Source organism: Coenobita brevimanus, chromosome 72 (genome assembly GCF_032717465.1).
Source record: "Coenobita brevimanus isolate Jiangsu-jjx chromosome 72, ASM3271746v2, whole genome shotgun sequence".
Lineage (NCBI taxonomy): Eukaryota > Metazoa > Arthropoda > Malacostraca > Decapoda > Coenobitidae > Coenobita > Coenobita brevimanus.
Genome location: NC_137025.1, coordinates 19,344,889 through 19,371,147, shown reverse-complemented (window position 1 = coordinate 19,371,147; position 26,259 = coordinate 19,344,889). Strand labels below are relative to the sequence as shown.

The following is a 26,259-nucleotide window of genomic DNA, read 5'->3' as shown; positions in this document are numbered from 1 at the left end:
CATTAAATATTTGCTTTTTTCATAAAGTAGAATCACAGAAAGTGCAGCCAGGGTTTCTGACTTTCAGTGACCCTGAGGTCCCAAACAGTGCTGTCACATATACAAATTAGATGGTTTTGAAATTAGAGAAATCCGAGTTAGCGAGGGGGAGACACATATATTTTTGGTGCCAAGGACCTCACTGTATGGTAAATTTTGTACTCTTTGATGCTGTAAATACATTTTTACTTGAATAACTTGATTCTGTGTATGGTATATGATTTCAAATACTTAAAAATGCTCTGTTCCAGACACTGTATGACTTTCTAATATCTAACAACATTTTGTTCTATGCAGTGTTTAATGTTTGTTTGGAAGTTTAAATGCCACTGGCACCTTTTATGCACACATAGCATGTGGCAGTTGCACCATCATGTTTTCTCATATATCAATGATGCTACTATTCTGTGCACAACTCTGTTTTCACAGTATAACTTCCTTATACATATACCTATAACTTGAGGAAATAAACTGAAGCAAGTGACACTTGTAGTTTCTGTGACATTGGCAATTAATGAAAAAGTAGCAAAATACTGGCACTATTACCTCACTGTACAATACTATTACCTGTATTATTAATACAAGTTATGTTCTCCCAGTTTATAGGAGATTTCTTATGTTCAATTGGCTATTGATGGTTTTATGTTTCCTCCAGCTTGAAAAGTCTCTAAATACAAATACAGGTGGGTGGAGGTAGGAAGAGTGACACAAACACTATGTCACTGGACTGAAGGAGTTGACTCTGTCACTACTTGCTTGTTCTTACTGCACCAAGTCACAACTCCCCCCCCCCCCCAAGCAATGGAACAACTCCAGTAAGGGAATGCAAAACAGCTGTCTTGTCCTGCCAAGAAAAAAGGCATCAACTCTGGATTTTAACACAGATATTACAACCAAGTACATCTACAATAAAGAATGAGTGTACTGTACAATTGTTCATGAGCACATATTTAACTGTGGAATTAACTTACATTATAAAATGTGGAATTTTTATACAATTATCTGTATGTATTCAGAAACTTAATGTTGTATCTGTGTATACACACAATACAGTACAGGGAATCACTTGTATCATCTGAGCAGGGAATAAAGACATGCAATCTGTGTTAGTGGTGTGAATAAGTCGCAGTTCTGAAGATAGTAAGGGTAATGAAGTAACATGAGGCAAGGTGGGCTCAGCAACAATAAAACAAAAGGACATCACTGAAGAGAAGTAGTTAAGAATGTAGGAAAGACCCGTGAAGTGTACAAGTTAGGATGAGGCAAGCAATAGAAGGCGATATGAAAAGTAAGGGTTCTATGTTGAATCATGAAATTAGTTATAAGAACATGATTGAGAGCTAAGGTGATGCAAGTAAGGCAGAGATGAGCAAGCATGAGACAAGAGTGAGGTGAGGGCAATGCAAACAGAGTGAGGCAAATGACGTGTGTATGTGTGTGTGTGTGTGTGTGTGTGTGTGTGTGTGTGTGTGTGTGTGATGATACGAGGGCACTAGTCATTCTCCAGTAGTGATTTTTCAACCATGATAGAGTCATAGCCTGAGGGTGGTCCATGACTAAAGTTCTCAAACACCACATCCAAGATTGCACCATCATCAACTGTGAAATAACATAATAAGGATCAGTGATGTAATATGGATACTCAAATACTGTTCATCTAATTATAACTCATCATATACAGTACTTGTTATCAATCTTATTTACATACCCTGTGTGAAGTTTATGGTAATGCATTATCCAGCATCATTAAATAAAACTCGCAAATCAATATGTATCAATTAATAATTGATCTAAAAAGCTGCATAGGCTGTTAAACGAAGGTAACTAAGAAGCATTAAAAAAGTCCTGAATAAAAAGAACCTTCTTTCAGACATACCATAGAGAGCCGGATAGACAGTGCCTTTGAAGCCTGTGACTGGCGTGTTGGTGGGGCGGCCATTGATGTAGAAATTGAGCTCCACATGGTCATAACTCACACCCTAAATGATTACACACACATATTACACACTAATATCTCCATACTGCTCCTCACATGTCAACATTTGCTACTTATCTCATCATCACATTCACCATCATCATCATCATCCCAAACCTAACTCCCACTTTTAAAAATGGGGTGAGACAGGATTAAAAAAAAAAAAAAAACATCAAAGCACCATAAACTTTAGCATGCTCAGTGAAATGGGTCATGCAATCATTCACACACCATTCAAACTTTTGGAATCCTGCCTCCACCTCATGCATAACTATTTGCACTTATATCCTTGTGAGCTAAGCCAGGATTCTTAAGACTTGAATGAATGAGTCCACAACCTAACGACCAATTGTCCAATCCTGTGTTGCCTCTTCAAAAGCACAGGAACCCGGGGCTATGCTACTCTGTTCTGATATCAAGGGTGAGGGAACCACTCACTCACCCCACAAATCAAGATCAACACAACTATAGTGTGTTTTTTTTAATTGAACAGAAATCTCTAACTCCATTTAACCTCGGCTGATGGCCATGTGTAGTCAGACTGAAAGGCCAATTTGACTAGTAACCGTGGAGATTCATTCCTACCTAATACCAATGGTTCATTGAATTTCATACAACCATGACTTAGTACTCAAGTAGTGGAACTAGTGCAGCTCTGTCATGTTAAACAAAACTAATGTACAGCTACTCACAACTAAACAACCACTACAGTTCAACAGAACTTACCAGGATATCCCCCTCTTGAGGAATGTCTGGGATCTTGTGCTTCTCCTCTGCATTGTGTCGCACAGCCCCATCTGAGCACAGCACCCATGACTGAGCATCTTCCCCCAGTGGCACTTTGTTTAGGTTGGCATTTCGTGTTGCTATCCCCACCCCCCACACACCTGCAAAAGTTCAGGGACGGGATAAAAAAGAAGGTGGGGAAGTGGAACCAGCAAGGAAGCTATATTAAGTTCAGGGATAAGGTGAGAAAGAGGGGGACATGAACACAGCTATAAAGATAAAGTAAAGGGATATGATGATTGAGAAGGAAGAAAAATAGGCACAGACAGCAGGCAGACATGGGACTGAGGCCTGGCCTTGGCCTCGAGGCCACATTTTCAAGGCCTTGACCTCAGCCTCTAAAGCTCACTCACTCACGCACACACACACATGCACGCATGTGTACACACACACATGCACGCATGTGCACACACACACATACACACAAAATACAGCTGCACAAATTACATGCAAATAACTTCATACATCATGGAAAATACTACAGTGGTTCAAGTCCTCTCCAGTGAGGTGCACCTGTAAGCACACCAGAGCAAACCTGGACCAACAATGGTCATTCACCATGGCAGCCACTACCGTTCTTAACCTTTTTCCTTTTTTTTTATGTTACACATGAAGCACAGATAATGACAGATATTCACACAAAAATTCAATTACCTTTAACCAATATTAAGCTCAAAGGAAGGAACTCCACCAAAAACTGTTTTTTAAGAAACAAGTTCACCACCATATTTGCTTTTCCTAAATATTACACACTTTACTCAAACTTCTCTCATCTTGTTAAAATCAACTGCATCAACTTATACTTGCACACAATATATATATATATATATATATATATATATATATATGGTTTCTGATGATGAAAGATAACCAAACACCTGAGAAAAATTATCTACATAGGTGTTATTCACAACTGAACGGCCATACCACGTTGAGTACACCGCTTCCCGTCCAATCAGCGAAGTTAAGCAACGTTGGGTCTGGTTAGTACTTGGATGGGTGACCGCCTGGGAACACCAGATGCTGTTGGGATCCCTACGTGTCAAGTGGGGTTGGTGGAGGATTAGTGCCCCTCCCTGTAAAACAATTAACTCTAAGCCCTTGGCCACCCCGTCTGGGATACATGGCGTCTGGCAATGAATGAATGAAATGAATGAAACGAACTGGCCCCGATCCGCCCTGGCTGTCCACGTGGTCCAATTCGCCTTGGCTGGCACAACCTGCTGCAACTGATGTGATGATGACATCTTTCTGTTAAGATGACAGATACTGGTGATACTGATGATACCAAGAATAAACAGGAATCCCTAAAGACTGACATTAAGATCTGGATGCCAGAGGAGACTCAAGCTGAATGATGGCAAAACACAAATCATTATTTGAAGAAAATGAAGGGGTGATGACACTGATAATTACCTGACTCCAAAGACTGGCGAACTAAAAATTCCTCCAGCCAGTTGTCTGAAACCTGAATGTATATTTTAATTCAAAACTAAATCATAAAGAACACATTGTATTAATCCAGTTGTCAGGGGCTGTAATCTGCAGATCAGAAACCTGTACTCTGTGAGAGTTTCAAAACAGACAGTGCCTCTTAACACTGGTATATACAATACTCTTGCCTTGTGTCATTTACTATAACTTGTTATGGATTATCTTCCAAACAGTTTACTAAGGAAGGCCCAGCCTGTGTTGAATAGAGCAGCAAGGGGTATTACAGTGGAATTGCCTGAATCGCGGTCTTATGAGACTGGGCACATGACGCGATTAGAGAATTTCGTGATTTAGAAATAAATAATCTTATGGGAAAAATTATTCGTGTCTGTCATTTTGGAAAGGTTGCCCCCTTGTCCCCAAACTGACATCAAACTGGTCACCAGCGAACTCTAACAACCTGGAAAAGAAATTAGTAAAGCATTTAATGGAAATGAACAACATTGTAAGATTCTTGCCTGACTATTACTGACAACATTGCTTGAATGGACGGGGGAGGGGGTAGGGGTTCTTCATTACATCTAACTTCTGGGTGTAAGTTAACATTGGCTTCTTCTTCTTCCACTTCCTCAAAGAAGTTGTAGGCTTAGGTGGGATACAATCAGCCATGGTAAAACTGGATAGACAGAGGAAACACGGTAGAAAAAAAAAAAAAAAAAAAATCCTCTCGTACACCACACCGGAACCGCACGCCAACAGAAAGGAGACAATGCATGAGCAGGAGCCAGATGGCAGGGCTCTCGTGTGCATGTCCTTCATGCTTAGTGTATATACCTAGTTGTACCTTGTGGGAGGGAAGTGCTGTAATTGGCTTAGAGTGACTGCTATGCATGAATATGATTGGTTTAGTAATTAACAAAGGCCCCTATAAGAAGACTGGACAGGCAATATTTTCAGCTGCTCATTGACTGGTCAGCCGACATGGTGGCATTTTGGTGCAAACGCCTCAACCTGGGTGCTGGCTGCATAAGCTGACTGCAAATTCATCTAAAAATAAATCTTGTCACCTGCTGTGACACATGATTGGTTGATAAATAAAATAAAGCCTTAATTTTGTTAATTTGAGCTACTGGAGATTTCCATTTTAATTCTCACCTCTAAATATGTAAACATCGAGATAAATGCCGAATTATAATGTTGACAAGCCAAACTGTTAGTAGCTGCAAAATGGTGGAGGGGTGCTGTGCTTTTTTACTGGTGCTTTTTGCCCTTATTTACCTGTGGATTGTGCAATTACCTTTTTTTTATCCCATCCCGTCATGCGCAAAAAATAAAAAAAAAAGTTTTTGTTTATTATAAACTTGAAGATAAACATCCAGGGCATCATCTGGTGAAAAAAAAAATCTCTCTCCGTCTTTGCGTAACACCATGTGTAAGTATGCGAAGGAGTGGAGTAGTGAATTTTTTTTTTTTTTAATTATTATAAACTTGAAAATAAACATCCATGGCATCATCTGATGAAAAAAATATCTCTCTCTCTCTCTGTCCGTCTTCGCGTAGCACCATGTGTAAGTTTATGTAGGGGTGGAGTAGTGAGCACAGATAGATGGCCACTGGAGGGCTAGCACAGCCTGAGCTGTGGCTCACAATGCAACACTTCCCAGCCCGAGCTGTGGCTCGCAATCCATGGGTTAATGGTTTGACTGCTGCATTTGGGTGCAATAACACTGCCAGGCTTCTATGCAACTTTTTCAATCCCTTATGATCCATCAAGAAAGAAATTATGGGATATTAAGGTGAAGAAAGCACACAGGTCTGCAAGTGAGTTATCAACCTTGCTAGGCAAGTAATATTTGGCCCATATCCACACAGGACGGTAAACCTAGATAATACACCAATGGAAACCACTTTGCCACAATTATGGATATCAAGAAGAACAGCAATCTTTACATTCAACCAAAACTCCATCAAAGTTAAAAACCACAGGCAAAATAAGTAAACACTGCTGGTGTTAATCGATCTGGCATCATCTGGCAACTCATCCCAGATCTTTAAATGGTTCAAAATTAGCCTACCTGACACAGAAAGGAAAATCTCATTTTTATACAGCCTTACTTATTAAGAAACCACCATATGTGCAAACATAGCATAACAGATGTTCAAATACACATCGGAAAGCCTTCACATTCGTGGTCACAATCACAAATTACAGTACGTATAATTTTTGCTAATTATTGCTACTCCAAGCTGTTCCATGACGTTGCTGCGCATTATAAATTTGCTGTTTAGAAACACGCGATTTATGAGATTCCACTGTATTTTCATTTCACCCCATACTTGATCTCATTATTTTGGGGACGTTTTCTAGTTAGATATCATCTGTGCAAACACCTTTCCTTCTATGGCATTTGCACTGGATCTCAGTACTGTAATAATGGAGATATAATATTTTTAAACCTAGCCAACTGGATACAGGAAGCTAAGGCACTGCCTGGAAATTCAGTTTTATCATGGCTTCTGAGAGCATCAGGCACACTCACATTTTTGCTATTTTTCAGGAATGTATGGCCAGTTACTAAGATAAGGCTGCAATTTGTTTTGGTTGGAGTTGAGCTGCCCAGGTCTTGATTAGGTTGATTGAGGTCAAGATAGGTTAAAGCCTAAAATTACTTATACAGATAATTCACTCATTCTGGGAGGCCAATATACTGTTCCTAAAAAACTGGTCATTCCAATGGAAAAGATGGTAAAAATTGAATGAATCATATTAAACACCAATAGAACACCTGGGATTTATTGTGATGGCAAGTCCTGGCTGAAACGAAAAAATTACCTAACAAAGCTTATCTTTGGTTTCTCTCCAAGAACCTCTGATTTGTAACTGAGTTGCAATGGCTGCCAATAAAGTCCAGAGCTAAATTTCAACCGTGTCAAGTTACTGTCAAGATTTCTTATGTTTGGCAAACCAAAGCATATTGCTGAATTGTTCAAACTTCTGCCCGCACGTATGATGTTAGGATGTGAAGATGATTCAACTGGTCTACTGCAGTTATCCTCTCATTTTATGTTCTTGTGCCTTGATGAACCTGGAGCTGTTCATTAGTCATCTTTCTGTCACCAATTTTTTTTCTTGAACTGCCCCTTGGTTATGAAATAAATTGCCATTACATATAAAGCATTTGTCAAATCTTTCTCTCTTCAAAAAGCTATGATCTGGAAAGATGTGTTGTGATGGATGATTATAGGCTTTAACTGTGGCCACTCCTAGTGATGAAGTCTGTACCGTATGTAAGTGATGTTACAATTCTTGTAATTGTAAATGGAGTAAATGTATGTTGAGCAATACTGGTATTTAATTCCTTGAAGGGAAAACTGGCACTTTTCAGAAGCACAACACCAGTGATGATGATGATGTGATTGATGGCTACTGCTACTGCTGCTGCTGCTGATGATGATGATGATGATAATGAATGAAGATGATGCTGATGATGATGATGGGTGGCAGCAGCAGTGGGTGTTGTTATTATCATTATTATTAACCCATCACGTCTGGGGGTACCACCCAAACCACCAGCAGGTGTTTTTCCTAAAAATCACCATTATTTAACCCGCCCCATCCTGACGTTTTCTGGGTAGTGGTACGCCCCAGTCCCGACTTTTTTGGACCTTTTTTTTGGGGGGCTCAAACATTCGCTTTTGGTGAGAAACATTGAAAATTCATAGAGAAATCGCTCACCTGAGGTTTAAAATACTCGATCCAGGTAGCAGTACGTCCTTACCTTACAGGGTTTTCTATCAGGCTGGCTGCAAAGAAAACGAGTGCAATGGGAGGATAACTATTCTACACCACTCATAAACGGTATTTATTTATTTATTTGGTACGAATTTATATGTAGTACGAGAGTATATTGGTTTTCAAACGGTAATATAGGCATTATAAGCATTGTTTCACTCACTAAATCATGACCATTCCTGACCTTTTTTTGCCACATTACCTGATCATCATTTCTGACTGTTTCTTCGTCTAATGTTTGTCCTCCACATTGTCATCGATTGGGGAATCACTCTGGCCCTGAATATTGTACCGTGGCATGACATGGCTTTACTGGCCAGGTCACCAGTAACAGGTGAATTGCTGAGAAAAGGTCATGCAGGGGGGGGGAGGAGGTCATACTGGGTAAGCCTGACATCTTGTAGAGGAAGGTGTCCCGTGTATACGTGCCAAAAATCACTCGCGAAAATTGAAAATTGTGCAAATTAGGGACCTTGCAATGTCCTTGCAATGTTGCTGCATTAATTTACGTCTCCGGGATATGAGTGCACATCATGTGAGGACGTGAATTCACGTCTCCGGGACGCGGCGGGTTAATCCATAATTTCTCAGCTAAACCTATCATATTAAATTATGGTATAATATGCTCTTATAATATGATACAATAATCATAATAATAATACAATAACAATAATACTACAAAACACCAGATCATGTATACATGTCACCCAGATGTCTCCAGGTCGTCATGTATACATGCCACCCGGACAGGAGGGGTTAATATTATCATTATTACTATTATTATTATTATTATTATTCATCCATCCATCCATCATCCAAACCTACATTGCCCCACGAGAAGCGTAGGAGCCAAGGGCTAGCCAGTTGGTCCCAACATTTAAGATGATGATGATGATGATGATGATTAGTAGTAGTAGTATGGTAGTAGTATTTTATTATTATTGTTGTTATTATTATTATTATTATTATTATTATTATTATTACTGATATCATTATTATTATTACTATACAGTATTCTTGTTTTTATTATTATTATTATTATTATTTTATCATTGTTATTATTACAATTATTATCCTGTAGTCCCTCATTTATCTAGACGCTCAGTATCCGACAGGGCTCTTGCTAACTACCGATGGATGCGAGCCATTTGACTCCTAAGGTTTCAGATTTACGAGCCAAATAAATTTTAAGTAGTCAAACAGACTACAAGGAGAAATATTTTACGAGCAATAAATATATATATTAATTTACACACTGTGATTATTAGAATCATATAATGAGGTTTTAAACATTGACAATGACAACAAGGAAAGCCTTAATAATTGGTCACAATGTGCTTTTGAGATTTACTTATTTTGTAGTTTACTGGGCTTTGAAGTGGATGTATTTTTTCCTCGCCAAAAGGCGACTTGCATGAAAAATTTGTTCGCTGAAGGGAAAAAATACTCGCATTTGCGACCTGTGGCTTGCCAAACAAGAACCCTGTCCAGACATGTTCATTATCCAGATGCTGGACCTTGGCCCTATTAAACCATTATCCAAATTTACTTGCTGCAGTATTATATGGATGTGAAAGTCCCTGAGAACTTCAGCCGGCAAGCCAACATGTTCAAACATTTAGTATCGTGGCTGCAGGGCTGAAGCCATAAGTAGGAAGCAGTCTGCAACCCACAACCAGAGCTAAAATGTCCGTCCGTCCCTGTACTGAATGGTCAAAGTCGCGTGCTCGTCGTATCCCTCCCAACGAACCTCCAGCACCAAAGCAATATGACAGTAATCCACAAGTGGTGTCAAACCATCCATACGCATTCCCCACCGAATGTCTAATATCACATGGCCATGGGGGCCAAGTCTTTCCCAACCACCACCTCCACTGAACACAGACCACAAGCCACGAGTACTGTACACATTCAGCGACAGTGGCTATCCGTCTCTCTACCGAAGGTCGAAAGTCCCTCGGTCAGGGTGAGTTGTGTCTCCACATGGCCACTCAGCGTCTAACAGACCACAAACCACGAGTAAATGTACGATAAAAGTGCCCGTCTGCCTGTTGACAGAATGGGGAGAATCCTACCCACAGCCTCAATTCCCCCCCTCCCGTCCCTCCTTCATACCTTCCCGGCTCCCCCCTCGCTTCCTCAATCCCTACCCTCCTCTGTGGTGACAACACTGACTTGTGAGTTTTCAAAGTTTTTTGTGATTTATTCGACTACTATTGGTCGTATAGAAATTCTGCAAAATCCACGAAAGAGCTCATGAAATTCTGCATCTAGACATATGCTTAACTTTTGGAGGGAGCTGGCAAAATTTTGCACTAGGATGGTGGGAAGTCATATGATGGTAATATTTACTCCTGAACACTTTATTCTTGCTATATTTCTATACTTTTACTTGTCAGTTTTATGTGTTTTTATTAGCTTATCTTATGGTATAAACACCAGTGAAGATGATGGTATACTATTTATACCAATATAACCAATTTCCAGGGGCATATCTGATTGTGGAATTATTTTTGTGCCCCAGGAGAAATAATTCGTCACAGACAACAGATTTTCACACTGTCGTCAGTTTTTTTTGTGAATTTTTGTTGTTTATGCAAGATTTCTTGATGTTTAGCATTAATATGAATAATCCTGTGTGTGTTTTATGTCCATTTATGGCAGCCTGACCTGGAAACAGTGCCAAATTTAGGAGGGGTACTGTACATACAGTTGTATATAGCTCACGTGTTTTTTGGTTTTCATTTTTTGTGTGTGTGGTTTTCTTGGTGTTTAGCATTACTTTGGATATTCCTACATGTTTTGATGTCTAAATATGGCAGATTGACCTGAAAACTGCCAAAATTAGGAGGGGTACTGTACATACAGTGGTGTATAAGTCTTTTTTTTTTTTTCATGGTTTTCTTGGTGTTTAGCATTTCTTTGAATATTCCTATGTGTGTTTTAATGTCTAAATATGGCAGATTGACCTGAAAACAGTGCCAAAAGTAGAAGGGGTACTGAATCTATTTATTTATTTATTTTTTTCATGGTTTTCTTGGTGTTTAGCATTACTTTGGATATTCCTGTGTGTTTTGATGTCTAAAAAAAAATTCTTTGACTATCTTACTTCTACGATGGAACACATTCTATCCATTTCTCCTTTCTCTGAAATCTCCATTCTTGGAGATTTCAATGTTCACCACCACCTTTGGCTCTCCTCTCTTTTCACTGATCCACCTGGTGAACAAGCCTACACCTTTTCTATCCTTAACCCTAGAATGCTTACGTCGGGTTAATTTCCCTGTTCGGCAATTTATTTATTTGCTATTTTGTTATGATAAGAGCTTTGGAGCTGTCCTTCCCTATACCTTCAATCCACCCTACCCCCTACCTACATAGGTAGTGGTGTGGTTTCATCTCGCATTTATCACCATGATATTTGGGTTTAAAGTGTTTTTTACCCGACAAAAGCATTTGTGTTACATTTTTTTTATTTTTGTGTTTTCCTTTTTTTCCAGGTGTATAATTAGTTTCTGATTAAATCAAAGAGACTAAAGGGTGAAAACAAAAGTCTAAATTGATAAAAAAAAAAGGTGTTTCACAGGTATAATGTGGATTAAGTGTTTTTTACCCGAGAAAAGCATTTGTCTTACATTTTTTTTTTTTTTTTTTTAATTTATTTTTTTTTTCAGGTGTATAATTAGTGTATGATTATATCAAAGAGACTAAAGTGTACAGAGACTAAAATAGACTAAACTGAAAGAAAATGTTGAAAAAAAAAATTCTCCTGGCGAAAGCAGTACTGTGAGGATAATAACGTAAGCATTCTAGGGTTAATGACCTAGAGCAGCTTGTACAGCACCCTATCCGTATCCCTGACCGCCTTGGAGAGAGCTCCAACATACTTGATCTCTTCCTTACAACTAATCCTTCTGCTTACACTGTTAATCTTTTCTCTCTGTTGGGCTCCTCCGATCAGAACCTTATCACTTTAACCTGTCCTATCGCTCCGGTACGGCCTGTGGACCCTCCAAAAAAACGTCGTCTCTGGCACTTTGGAGCTCAGATTGGGAGGCCCTCAGGCAGTACTTCTTTGATTTTCCCTGGAATGATTATTGCTTCCATGGCCGGGAGCCATCTGGGTGTGCCTTGCGCATTACGGAGGTTATTCTCTCAGGCATGGAAGCATACATTCCTTTCTCATATCCTTTGACTAATGCACGAAAGCCTTGGTTTAATCACGCTTGTTCTAATGCTGTCCGCAGCAAGGAGAGGGCCTAAAGGTGCCGGAGCCAACCCACCTCTGAATCACATCTTTTATACATTTCTGCCCGGAATCGTGCTAAGTCTGTTCTTTGCTCTGCTAAAAATAATTTCATCTGTACAAAATGCTCTCAACTCTCTAACTCGAACTATTCCCGCTCCTTCTGGCATCTTGCCAAAAACCTTTCTAACAACTTTACCTCATCATCCTTCCCTCCTCTTTTCTACTCTGATGGCTCTGTAGCTATTTCTTCTACTGATACAGCAGATCTCTTCACTCAGACTTTCTCCTCCAATTCCACCTTAGACTATTCCGGTGCTGTTCCTCCATCACTTCCCCCCTCTTACTTCCTCATGGCTAACATTAAAATTTCTTCAGCTGATGTATTTTCTGCCATTGCTGGCCTCAGTACTAATAAGGCATATGGGCCTGATGGAGTCCCTCCTGTTGTTCTCAAGAACTGTGCTTCTGTGCTTACACCCTGCCTAGGCAAACTCTTTCGCCCTTGTCTGTCAACTTGTACCTTTCCTTCTTGCTGGAAGTTTGCTCTCATTCAGCCAGTCCCAAAGAAGGGTGACCATTCCCAACCCTCTAACTATCGTCCAATTGCTTTAACATCCTGTATCTCAAAAGTTTTTGAGTCTATTCTTAATAGAAAAATTTTAAAGCATCTTTCCTATCACAACCTTCTTTCTGATCGTCAGTATGGGTTCCGTCAGGGACCCTCCACAGGTGATCTTCTCACCTACCTTTCAGACTCCTGGTCATCCTCCTTTCGGGACTTTGGTGAAAGCTTTGCCATTGCACTTGACATCTCAAAGGCTTTCGATCGAGTCTGGCATAAATCTTTAATTTCCAAACTGCCCTCTTACGGTTTCTATCCTTCTATCTGTGCCTTCATCTCTAGCTTCCTTTCTGGTCGTTCTATAGCAGCTGTTGTAGACGGCTATCGTTCTTCTCCTAGATCTATTAATAGTGGTGTTCCTCAGGGCTCTGTCCTATCACCAACTCTCTTCCTTTTATTCATCAATGACCTTCTAAGCTGTACATCTAACCCTATCCACTCATATGCTGATGACTCCATCCTTCACCTTTCCATTCGATTCCCACAACGTCCATCTCAGCAGTTACTTCAACAGGCAAGGGATGAGGCTATGGCACACCTAATGTCTGACTTGGCTCGTATCTCTGACTGGGGTAAAAATAATATGGTTGTTTTTAATGCATCTAAGACTCAGTTTTTGCACCTATCAACCCGACAAAATCTTCCACAGGTATACCCACTTATGTTTAATAATACTCAACTTAATCCTGCATCATCGGTGAACATGCTTGGGGTTTCATTTGCTCGGGACTTGTCTTGGAAAGATAATATTACATCTCTTGTAAAATCTGCTTCCAAGTGATTGTGTGTGCTAAGCCGACTCCATTCCTTCTTTGCCCCTGCACAATTGTTGACTCTATACAGGGGTTTTATCCGTCCCTGTGTGGAGTACAACTCTCGTGTGGGGAAGTTCCCCACATACAGCTCTTCTCAATAGGGTGGAATCAAAGGTTTTTCGTCTCATTAACTCTCCCCCTCTTACTGACTCCCTTCAACCTCTGTCTCTTCACCGCAATGTTGCATCTTTATCTCTTTTCTATCGCTACTTTAATGGTCACTGTTCCTCTGAACTGTCTACATGCATTCCTCCACTTCTACGACGGGCGCGTAGCACCCATCTAGCAGCAAACTCTCACCCCTTTTCTGTCCAACTCTCTAATGCAAGAGTTAACCGTTACTCCCAGTCCTTCATTTATGCAACAGGTCAACTCTGGAACTGTCTCCCTCTGTCTATTTCCTGCTTCCTATGATCTCCAGTCTTTCAAACGCAGTGTGTCAAGGCATCTCGATATGAATGGATCTTGAATTTGGCTCTCTCTTGTATTTTGTTTTTCTCTTGGAAGGAACAGTTTTGCGGGCTTATTGCCTTTGGTTCCTTCTTCCCCACATAAAAAAAAAAAAAAAAAAAAAAGGGCAGACTGACCTGAAAACAGTGCCAAAATTAGGAGAGGTATATACTGTACATACTGTACAGTGGTGTATAGGTAGGGTGTTTTTCAGTTTTTTTTTTTTTTTTTCATGGTTTTCTTGGTGTTTAGCATTACTCTGGATATTCCTATGCATGTTAATGTCTAAATATGGCAGACTGACCTGAAAAGTGCCAACCTTAGGAGGTGTTTTGTACATAATCGTTTATAGGTAGGGGTTTTCATTTTGTTTTCCCTTGGTTTTCTTGGTGTTGAAAATTAATTCAGATAATCCTATGTGTTTTTATGTCAAAACATGGCAGAATGACTAGAAAATACCGCCAAAATAAGGAGGGGCACTGTTCATGCAATAATGTTTAGGTAGGGTGTTTTTTTATTTTCATTGGTTTTTCTGCATGGTTTTCTTGGCGTTTGGCATTACTTTGGATATTCCTAAGTGTGTTTTGATGTCTAAATATGCCTGAATGACCAGAAAACACTGCCAAATTAAGCATAGGTACTGTACAAGTAGGTTATGAATAGGTTGGAGGTGGGTATAGGTAGGGTCTGGGTATGGTAGAGGAATAGTGTTCATTATCTGGATGTTGCCACTACCCGGACATGCCTCTGGCTCTAATATGTCCGGATAAATGAGAGATTACTGTAGTATCATTATTATTATTATATGAGACAATTTTAACAGCCAACGCAACTGAGAATCGAAATGCTGAAAGTGGGAAGAGTTTTGCAGCTCCTGATTGCCAAGCAGTGACGTAATCTCAAACATTGCCAGATGATCAGTATTACAGTATTTGGGTATAAACATTTTACTCTCATGTTCCCAGGGAAAAAATACTCAACTGTTTATCAAAAACTTGAAGAATATCTTTATTCTGTTCGTCTGGTGCACATAATAACGTTGTGAATGTTTTATGTTAGAAATAAAGAAAGTACTTACTGTGATACAACATAAGCTTGCACAATAATGTCAATGGCAACTCAAACAGCCAGAGTGGGAAAAACACATGGATGAATGACTCGTGCATCATCTCTCTCATGCTCTTTGTAAATGCTTCTTGTTTACTGTTGTTTCACCTATGTGTAAACTGCTTCATGTTTATTGTTGCTTCACAAGTTCCTAAGCTCTGACTGTTTCACTCCAATTCTCTCTCTCTCTCTCTCTCTCTCTATTTTTCTATAGGCTTTAGTGCCCTCACTCCTCACCTCTATTTGCAAAAAGTCTGTTGGTATGGCAAGTGGATTAATAATCATCATCATCATCATCATCCAATCCTACATTGCCCCATGAGGAGCGCAGGAGCCTGGGGCTAGGCAGTTGGTCCCGACATTTAAGATGAGAGTGACCAGCCTCACTCATCCCTGAGTGGCATTACGTGAGCAATCAACCCCAACCACCCCTTGGATATAAACCTTCACCGGCTCAATCCGATTGGAGCACAATAATTACCCACTAAACCACCAGGTGCCAAAATTTGGTTATATGGTTACCACCCAGCATAGTAAATGGTTTCCTGGTGTACAGGAAACCATTTGGCTTGTCACTCAGTGTAGAGTCACCCACAGGCAGAAGGAAGAGGAAAGAATGAAGGAAATGACAGAAGAGGGAGTATAAAGTTACCCGTAGGCAGAAGGACAAGGAGAGAATGAAGGAAAGGAAGACAGAAGAGTATAGAAGGAAATTAATATTAAAATAATTCTACATTCCTCATGGAGCAACATGGGATTGGTCGATGTATGTATGATGATGATAAATGGGGAAATACTTGTATATACAGGATGAGGGAAACAAATGAGTATGTATGCTACGTTAGCAATGGAATGTCAAATGAGTATATGGAAGATATAATTTATATAGATATAATGAGAGAAATAATTTTTATTGAACTTGGCAGAAATGGTCACAAAATATGAGCAGGATATAATTAGAGTAAAACCTCATTATAACAGACTAATTGGGGCCCAAGCCATTCCAAAAAAAATGAAAGTCTGATAAAAGCGACATCTGGACTTCTCCCTGCTAACCCGGACTTTTACCAATGCAGTATTTCAGACATTAGTCCAGATCGCACCAACAATTTTGCACTACCATTGCAGTACTGTACTGTATTATACATTCACTACAATAATCAAATGGTATAATATATAGATAATAATACTGTACTGTACAGTGATAAACATGTCTTTTATTTACCTTATTGTGGTGAACATAGCTGAAGTGGTCAGGCAGTCCAGACTGCTTCTGGCTTTATAGGACTTTTTCCTGTGCTGTATATATGAATTTAGTCCGGTTGGCTCCTTGATTCCAGTAAAAGCGAATTCCGGTATACTGCAGTCCATTATATCGAGGTTTTACAGTATACAAGAGGGTATATCACTGTCTTTCCACTACTGTACTGCATTATATTATGTCTCCATTATGTCATCACTGCTGTTTATTCTCACTGTTAACTCCTGAATAAGGTGTTCCCTTGCTACATCTTTTTTCCCATATTCATCTTCAACTTTTCTTGTATGTTGTATGCATTCAAGTTAGTATCTGTTACACTTTCAACCGCAGCTTTGGTAAATTCTTCCACTCACTTCAGAGTTCGAATGCTATTTGAATTACTGTACTTTTCTTTGCTGCTGTTTTCACCTTAGCCCAAATAAGTTCTACTGGATTCAGCTGACAGTGGTAGGGGGGCAATCTTAAAAGAGTATGTCCATGAGTAGCTGTCAATTCATCAATTTCATATTTTTGTCTGTCCTTGTTACAATTCCAACTTTTCAGTGGTTCTGCTTTGGTAAGGGATGGGTCATGAGCAATGTCATTCTTGTTTAGTCAGTCTATTACTTCATTTTCCTGCTGCTACATGTTAGTGCTTTGTTTATTATTCTGGAGTGGTACAAGGCATTGTCCATGATAATTATCGAACTGGCTGAAAGGTCTGGCAACAGTTGTTCTTTGAAACAGGTTTTAAATGTGTTATGGTTCATGGAATCATGGTAATCCCCTTTATGGCCATTCTCTGAGCAAAAGATGAGTCGAGCATTTGGCACAAACCCAGTTTCCCCTCCAACATGTACAGTGCAATGATAAAACGGGCACCTTTACCCGATTTGGTTTTAAGCATCAGGGTACAAGGTACAATCTTTTAAAGTCCAACACTTTCCAATGCACTCACTTTGATTAACCCATGTTTCATCTAAATATATTCAGGTCTGTGTCTGGCACTGTTCATATTCATTTCAATTAATCTCAAGTACATTAGCAGCCGTGGCTCAGTGGGTTGGAGCGCTCCGCTCTGACTGAAGAGTCGGAGAATTGAATCCACCCAAAGGTCATTGGCAGACATCAGGAACGGTGTCCGGTCATAAAATGTTACACACTCCAATCCACAGTCCTCTACCCAGAGGCAACACCTTAGCCCTTTGGGGATACCTGGCATAAAACCATTTTTTTTTTTTTTTTTCCCCCCAGTAATCCCTTCAACCCTTTTGCTGCGGAATTTATTTTCAGCTTGATTCCCAAAAAGTGTCAATTCTCCAGCAAAAAATCAAAATGGTATTAGGTAATTGTCTACAACACTTTTGTGACTGCCTAATACTTATATTTCCATTGTCAGCACTAAAATTCCTTAACAGCTACATATGTTATCACCAGGACAATGGATACATCAAAAATTTGCCAGGGATTTAATTAAAAGGACGCCGATATGCTGGCCAGTTGATACAAGAAGATCCGGTGTTTACTGTGATGTTATATTCATTATCAAGCGTTTTCTGTACATTTACACGTCCAGCACCTTCTTAAAAAAACATCTGCTCACATTACATTGCATATACCTCACCTAAATACAGTAACCCCTCCAATATCCGGATCAATAGAGCCATAGGCAGGTCCGGATAGTGGTCCTGTCCGGATATTGGGCCCCAGCTTATGGACTAGTACTTACGGACCCTAACTCTGAAAAACACCTATACAACTCCCTCTGGACATGCATAGCACCTATTTAAGACCCAAATCACACCAATAAGGGACATAAAAGACTGATATAAATGCAAAAGAACCATAAAATGAGGTTTTAGAGGTGAGTTTATACAATATTAAACATTCTGGGTACTTACAAGTCCCTTGGTCTTGGACTGGTTTGAATCGCCAGTTTGCAGTCCACAGTTAATCCTCTGCACTCTAAGTTCTAATTTCTTAACACTGCACAACACTGTAAATTCCTGTGTGTTCTAGTGGCAAGGTATTGCAGTTTATTCACTGTTTATTCACAAAAAACAAGCACCTGTGGCTTGCACTGTTATGAGTACCTGCTCTCCATCGGAGTTAAGCTGTGACTGTTGATGTTGGTGGGGTAACACAGTTGCCAGATCGCAACAGCCACATTACCAATCTCCTCAACTTTCATTGTCAAATATAACTTTTCATTACCAAATTCGTAAAGCTAGCATATATTCTTCACTAATTATATATACAAGTGGAAATACATGTAATCACTCTCCTTATAACTAACACCATGTTGATTATTTTCACACTATGTAGGGTAGCAGATTAATCAGAGAGAGCAAACAATCCACCATCTCCATCCTGTGTATCCTCATACATGTGAAAAATCCATTTGGTAATGCATTATTCTAATGCATTACCAAACGAATTTTTCATTACCAAATTGGCCCACACTTGGTAATGAAAAATACCAAATGGCAACCTGACAGGGGAGGGGGGAGGGGGAGGAAGGAAGGGGTGAAGGGACCATGGTGTAACAGCTGTTTGGCGCCAGGCGGGAATTTCAAATTATGGGAGGGAAAAAAGTCAGATTTTTTTCGAATTTTTTGCAGTTTTGGGCCCATTTTGGGAATATTGGATCCCAGGAGGATTATGTCCGGTTAGTGGGGATGTTCGGATATTGGGCGTTCGGATATTAGAGGGATTACTATAGTAAATCTCCAAGAAATTGTGACACATGGCCAAGGGCTCGATCAACTGGGCGGGCATGTTTGTTGACATGATGTTTTGACTTGCTACTGTATGAGGGCAGCATGTTCTGGGATGCCGTTGGCACACCAACGTCGGTGAGAGCCTGGAGTAGCAGGGCCGGTTCACATCATGTTCTGAGGCCCATCGACTAAAGTCGCATTCCACAGTGAAAGGCAATAATTCATAGAACGACTAAAGTCATAAAACCCAGCGAAATGGTTAAGACCCGGACGCCCAAGTCCTGGACATTTTAGGCTCGAGTCCTTGGATGCAAAAAAAAAAAAAAAAAAAAAAGAGCCGATATGCGTTGATCCCTACTTTAAATTTGCTGTGCAGTGATGAACAGCTGTGTTTTGGTGCATGGTGGAGAGCCCCTGCATCATCCCCTCCTCAGTTCCCGTCTACCTACCATCGTGACTGCACGCTCATCGCCATGGCTGTGCCATGTGCTCGTTTTTGTGAATAAACTGCAATACCTCGCCATTAGACCACATGGGAATTTACAGTGTTGTGCAGTGTTAAGAAATTAGAATTCAGAGTGCAAAGGATTAAGTGCAGAGTGCAACACTGGCGTGCTGACACTGGCATAACGCAAGTTTTTTTTTCCTTTTTTTTAAATAACAGAAAAGAGGAAGGAAAAACAAATGAATAAAAAAAAAAAAAAATCCATACACCAGATTACTGGTGTCCTCTGTTCATAAAATATCTGGTGTCCTCTGTTCATAAAATATCAAGTCTAGTTAGACTTGAACAGCTGTAGGTTTTAGTTTGGAGGGAAACAACTCTGGGAAAGTGAGTTCCAGAGAGATGCAGTTCGGGGAATGAAAGAATTCTGATAGGCAGAAGTTCTGCAGTATGGCTGAGTGACATTCCAGTCATGAGCGCTGCCAGATGCCTGTGTAGCATGAGGGAAGGCATGGAGAGGTGGCACAATGGACGCAACTTTGTCTGAGCATTTGCTATAAAAATATCTGTAAAATAATGCAAGGGAGGCAACATTCCTTCTTACTTGTAGAGGAGGTAATTTATTAGTAATAACAGGGTTATAAATAATTCTAACAGCTTAGTTCTGAATTTTGTCTAGTTGTTTTAATGCAACCTCTCCACATCCATTCCACAAGGGTGAGCAGCATTCAAGCTGTGAGCGCACATGACTCTTATAAATTATAGCTAACTGCTCATCAGTGAAGACGTTACGGACTCTGTACAATAATCCACGTTTCTTAGAGGCAGTTTTAGCAAGTGATCTGACATGAGAGGTCCAGCTGAGGGCATTGTTAAGTGAGACACCAAGAATTTCAGTACTTTTGGAAATGGGAATATTTGTAGCATTGAAGGTAATATACGATTCTGGCAATATCTGTCTATTAGTAAATTGTATATATTTAGTTTTACTAGCATTAAATGAGACAAAGTTATTTTGTCCCCATTCACTGATCGTGGATAAGTTTTGATTTAAAGAGATGGGTGTACTAAGTTGAGTGTTAGAGATATCAGACTTTGCAAATGGATGTCTGAGTGTGAATGAACTATGAAGTGTTGAGTCATCTGTATATGAATGGATGGGATTGTGGGTGACAGATAAGAGATCATTAATATGAACGAGGCACAGGGTTGGTGCCAGAACTGATCCCTGCGGCATGCCAGCATTAACTGAGTGGAAATTGGAATATACATCATCTACTTTTACTCTTATTTTTATGTTGCTGAGATATGAGGAAATCAAAAGAACAAAAGAGTTTAGTTCATAGCAAGGGAGTCTGGACAACAGGGAACGATGCCACACTCTGTCGAAAGCTTTAAAAATATCCAGGGCTACTGCATGAGTTTCTCCATGTAGGTCAACCGACTGATGGATGGTATGAGTCCGGAGATTGAGTATGTCAATGGTGGATCTTTCTTGGCGAAAACCATATTGTCTATCACTAATTAAGTTGTTGGGTTTAAGATGTTTAACAATGTGCTTATTAATTACAGCTTCAAATACCTTACCAAGAGAAGATGTGACAGTTATTGGTCTGTAATCAGAGGGGTCAGAGGAACTTCCTCTCTTTGGAATTGGGTGGATATTGGCTTCTTTCCATGAATTAGAGAATCAAGAAGTACGTATGCATAGTCTGAATAATTTAGCAAGAAGAGAGGCAAGTTCTGGGGAACACTTTTTCAAAACAATTGGCAGAATTCCATCTGGGCATGGAGCTTTGTTGGTAGGTAAATTGTCTAGGATGGACTTCCCATACCTTGTCTGTATTTTGAGTGGAACAATTTCTGGAGAGTCAATTTCTAGTGCTGGAATGTTCTGGTTGGCTTCCTCTAAGGTAGAATTTCTGGCAAATGTACTGGCAAAGATATCTGCTTTCCCATGCGGGTCATTTGTAATGTTGCCATCTGGAGATTTTAGTGGGCGAATGGATGATGACTTGTTAAAGTTATTATTGAAAGAACTGAGAGCTGACCAGAATATTCTATTGTCATTAGGACTGTTTAGTTGTTTTGATGCTTGGTTTTGAAGAAAGTTTGATTTAGCAAGATTTATTACAGCTTTTGCATGGTTTCTAGCAATTTTAAATTGAATGATTCAGATGTTTTAAGTAAGAGTTATATGCTAATGACTTTTGGGCTGTTGCTCTGGCACAGTTGCTATCAAACCATTTTGCTGAGTTCGATCTTTTAGTGAACTGTTGACTCTGTATGAATAAATCCATACCAGCTAGTATTAAGTTGCAAATGTGGGACTGGGTAGAACTGACATCACTAGAGAAGAAAGACTGCCATGGAATGTCCACAAAATAATTTATAAATTCATCCCAGTTTGCCCTATCAAAGTGCCATTGGGTCACCCTGACAGGTTCCGAATGGGGAGATGTGGGGGGACTTGCTAATGAAGCTTTGATGAGATTGTGGTCAGAGGATCCAAGTGGAGACAATACCTCTATCCTGTACTAATCTGGATTATTTGTCAGGAACAGATCCAAGAGATGGGCATTATGGTCAAGATTATCAGGTAATCTGGTTGGTTGCTTTACCGGTTGTGTGAGATTAAACGATACTGCAAACAGCTTGCACTCTAGACCAGCATCGACAGTCCTGGCAGAATGCAATAACCATTCAATATTATGTATGTTAAAATCACCCAAAATGGTAATTTCGGTGCTAAGGGCAAGATTAAGGTTACTCAACTGTGTGGAAATGGGATCAAATACACTGGGTTCCGAAGAGGCACTGGGGGAGCGGTAGACTACACAGATATATTTGGTAATATTTTGACAGTTTAAATTATACAATGAGTAATCAAAACTGGGTGAAGTGAAGTTTAAAACAGTGTCAACTGCATTTGGGGATCTGATATAACGACAGGTGCCACCCTTGTTATGGAAGTTTGTGAGGAGATGGTAACTGGGAAAACAATATGGGGATATTTCAGTAGACGGTGAGATTTGTGGTTCTGTGAGGAATAAGGCCAGAGGGGATATGGATTGCAGGAAAAAATGGACCGAAGTTAAGATGGTACTAAGCCCACGGATGTTGGTGAAGAATAAGGCAGCATTTTCACTTCTCCGCTGATGAGCATGACCAGAAATCACACGGGTTGCTGTTGGCACAGTCGCCTGATGGCAACCGGGAGGACCCTGTGCCACCAGCCCTACCCTGCCAGTGGTGGCAATCCGAGGTACCACCTCTTTTGAAAGTAAGATTGCAGCGGCCATTGCTAAGAGAGTGGAATAGAAGGTGTGATATCTTATGTGCATGTAGTGTGGTGTAGACAGTTGAAGGTAGAGGTATTAAGAGAGTATGCTGGCCTACTCTCTGTGTAAATGCAGAATGTGCAGTGTTAAACAATTATAATTCAGAGTGCAAAGGATTAAGTGCAGCACAACACTGGATTATTGTACATGCTTCAAGTGCACCTTCACCACTGTCAGAGCCTTTGAGGAGGCAGGTTAATCTTCGTGACAGCCATGGACGTGTCATAAGTACTTTGTACGCTGCTAAATATTTTCCATACTCACTTCTACTTTCTCATTCTCTGGTTCCTTTTCATTTATTTCATGGTTTCTGTCCTTTATTTGCGTGTATAGGGTCTTAAATAGGTGCAGCGCAAGTCTGGTGGGGAGTTATTTAGGTGGCTTTCAAAGCTGGGTTGGGTTGGGTCTATAAGTACCTTTCCAGGGCCTTTTTCCCAAGTCCCACACAAAACCAAGTCCCAGACATGCCTTTGGCTCTATTTCATCGAATCTTGGGGGGATTATTGTACTTGTTTCTTGATGTCACTACGTAATCACGTTCCAACAGAATTTCTCTTCCACTTGAAAATTTCTTGTACCTGAACCACAGTTCTCTGATGACCTTCCAAAGAGTAAATCTTCCACCTTCGAAATATATGGGGGGCTGCATCACTCTTTCCAGCCGCAAATCCAGAGTTGGCAGCTCATCTTGGTCGTAAAAAGCAAGAATTTCTCATCTTATCCACTAATCTTTGGCAAAACTGTCCAATCTAGCCATGATGGTGATTGGAGTGGCTCATTGGGTAGGTAACAAAACTGGTAAAGGGTCACATTTGGCAGCTTGTTCTTTGATGTAGCAAACTGTGCGTATGTAAACTCCCGTTGCCTGGATGGTTCTCTCGTCACTCTCAGATGTAGACTGTGCTCCCCACTGGGGCTGAAAGTACCGACGAACATTCATTATCACGTTCTTGGGTTGGCTTCTGATTTTATCTGGCCTCTTTTTGCCAACATACATCTGCTGTGGTATCTTCAGTTCCTACCGAAAAATAAACATTCATGTATAACACAGCTCCAAGAGGAGGCATACAGACATATTTCAAAAGCTGATTCCTTAGCTATAAAATAAAAAGAATAAGGATAATTTAGACAGTACAGTAAAACCTTCATAAGTCAAACTATAAGAAGCTCTAGGGTAGTTTGACTTACCAAATTTTTTGACTAACCAGAAATAGTTTGCAAATAACTATATCACCCCCCCAAATAGTCACCAATTACATGTGATTACATTTATAAAGCAATAAAAATAAACAATAAAAACAATTCAGTACATGTCACTGGCTAGGATAGGATGTTACATATGTGGAGAGGAGCAACAGACAATTATGTAAAGTTCTGCATTTATTAACTTCACCTTACAGTCAATTAAACTAAAATGTAACACTTGGAATATAATAAACTAAAATATAGCACTTGACATGTAAGAAACTAAAATGTAACCCTTTGAATAAACACACACCTAAAATCACACCTCAGTCGGAGTTCGACTTACCAGAAATTCCTCCATCCGCAGAGTCAACTTATCGAGGTTTTACCGTACATATGGACACAAATATCTAAAGACTGTAATCTAAGTATGTAGGTTAATGTATATGTATAAACATCTAGAATTTTGCTAACAAAACAAAGTACTGTACAGGTGTTGCTTCTCCTTTGGAACTGGTCACCCATCAGTCTAAATTGTAACTTGTTGCAATACTGTATACGTGCTCCTACATACCACTGTCTGAATCACACATGAGTAGGCTGCTACATACAGTATGTTCATATTATAATAAACTTACCTGTAAAGGTGCATACGGTATTCACTTGCAGGGCCAAGAACCACACAGCAGGCATAGCTTGCGTATGGAGTTTCCCACCAATGTTGTCCATTTCATCTGCTTTGGCACCCAGTTATTACAACCTCTGCTGTCCCTTATAGCTTCTTCTTGTAAAATATATCAAGGGGGATGATTATGTCTGTTCCTCTTAATAAGAAGATCCTGCCAGTTAACTTTGCCCTTATTATGCCAACTGGCATTTTGAGTTTCTTCCACTGTCGTGCACACAGCTTCGAATAAGGCATAACTTCTCACTTAGCTTAAAGCAGTGTAGTGTTGTATTGATCCTTGCACTTCATAATTACATTACCATACAAACAAGAGCAAATTTTGTGACAGAGTGAAAGAATGGACAACACAATTTATTATACAGGGTGATTCATAGGTCCATGAAACATTTTAGAAATTCACCGCATAGATATCTGCAGCATCAGTAAAGATGGACACACTGAGCATTTGTAAGGTATGTAAAAAAAAACTTGGAGAGTTTACCTATATTTCTGTGTCATAAAATGTGCTATCTGTTGCGTCATTAATTAGTGGTGAATTTTTAAAATGATTCATGGACTTATGAATTATCCTGCATATTTAAAACTCCTCTGGGAGAGCTGCCAGTTTGTCATGGCAAGAATTGTACTCTCTTTATTTCTACAGTAATCCCTTTAATATCCAGACACTCTACTACCAGAACATTCTGGGCCCCAAGCCTTTGGAACCCCAAAATGGCCAAAAAACAAAAACAAAAATAAAATAAAAATCTGAATTTTTTTCCACCAGTAATTTGAACTTAGCGCACAGTGCGGACCAGCTGTGTTTTGCCACATAGTTCAGCCAACGTCTGGCAGGGCAACACTGCCTCCTTCCCATTTCCTGCTCATCGATCGTCACGAGTGTACGCTCCTCACCATGGCCACCCATGTGCTTGATTTTGTGATGGTGCCCTACCCCCTGCAGGCCCTGTTGTTTCTCTGCTGCCTCTTCCTCGTGTGCACCTGTCTTCAGAGTCATCTGCAGTGGGTAGTCCATCACCACATCCCAGCGACACGCCCCTCGGCCGCTTACAACTCCTACTCTCGGACTCTGACAGTGAACAAACAGCAAGAACTCGCCACAAGACCAAACGGGAATTCACAGTGTTGTGCAGTGTAAAGAACATAATAAGCAGTGTTAAGAAATTAGAATTCAGAGTGCAAAGACTTCAGTGCAGAGTGCAACAGTGATGAGGGTCAAGTACAGTAGAGCGCAAGTGAGAAAAGAATGCGCAGTGTTAAGAAATTACAATTCAGAGTGCAAATGATTAAGTGCAGAGTGCTACTGTACAGTGGAGAGTTTCAAGTGCATGAGCAAGTAAGAAAAGAATGTGCTGTGTAAAGAAATTAGA

At 40.0% G+C, this 26,259-nt stretch overlaps 1 protein-coding gene and 1 non-coding gene across 2 annotated transcripts in view; one reads left to right on the top strand and one right to left on the bottom strand.

Annotated features, from left to right (window-relative positions):
• Nucleotides 1–1,531: 1,531 nt before the first annotated feature.
• The window catches only part of LOC145407192 (SPRY domain-containing protein 7), an 82,864-nt gene continuing 58,136 nt past the window's right edge, over nt 1,532–26,259 (bottom strand). The window contains exons 3-5 of the mRNA XM_080278229.1: nt 2,741–2,901; nt 1,916–2,018; nt 1,532–1,638 (exon numbers count right to left, since the gene is read on the bottom strand). Of these exons, the coding sequence (XP_080134355.1) occupies nt 1,532–1,638; nt 1,916–2,018; nt 2,741–2,901 (371 nt within the window). The remainder of the gene's footprint in view (nt 1,639–1,915; nt 2,019–2,740; nt 2,902–26,259) is intronic.
• Nucleotides 3,714–3,832, top strand: LOC145407345 (5S ribosomal RNA). Its single transcript, XR_013898706.1, has one exon. It is a non-coding gene; the product is annotated as a 5S ribosomal RNA (ribosomal RNA).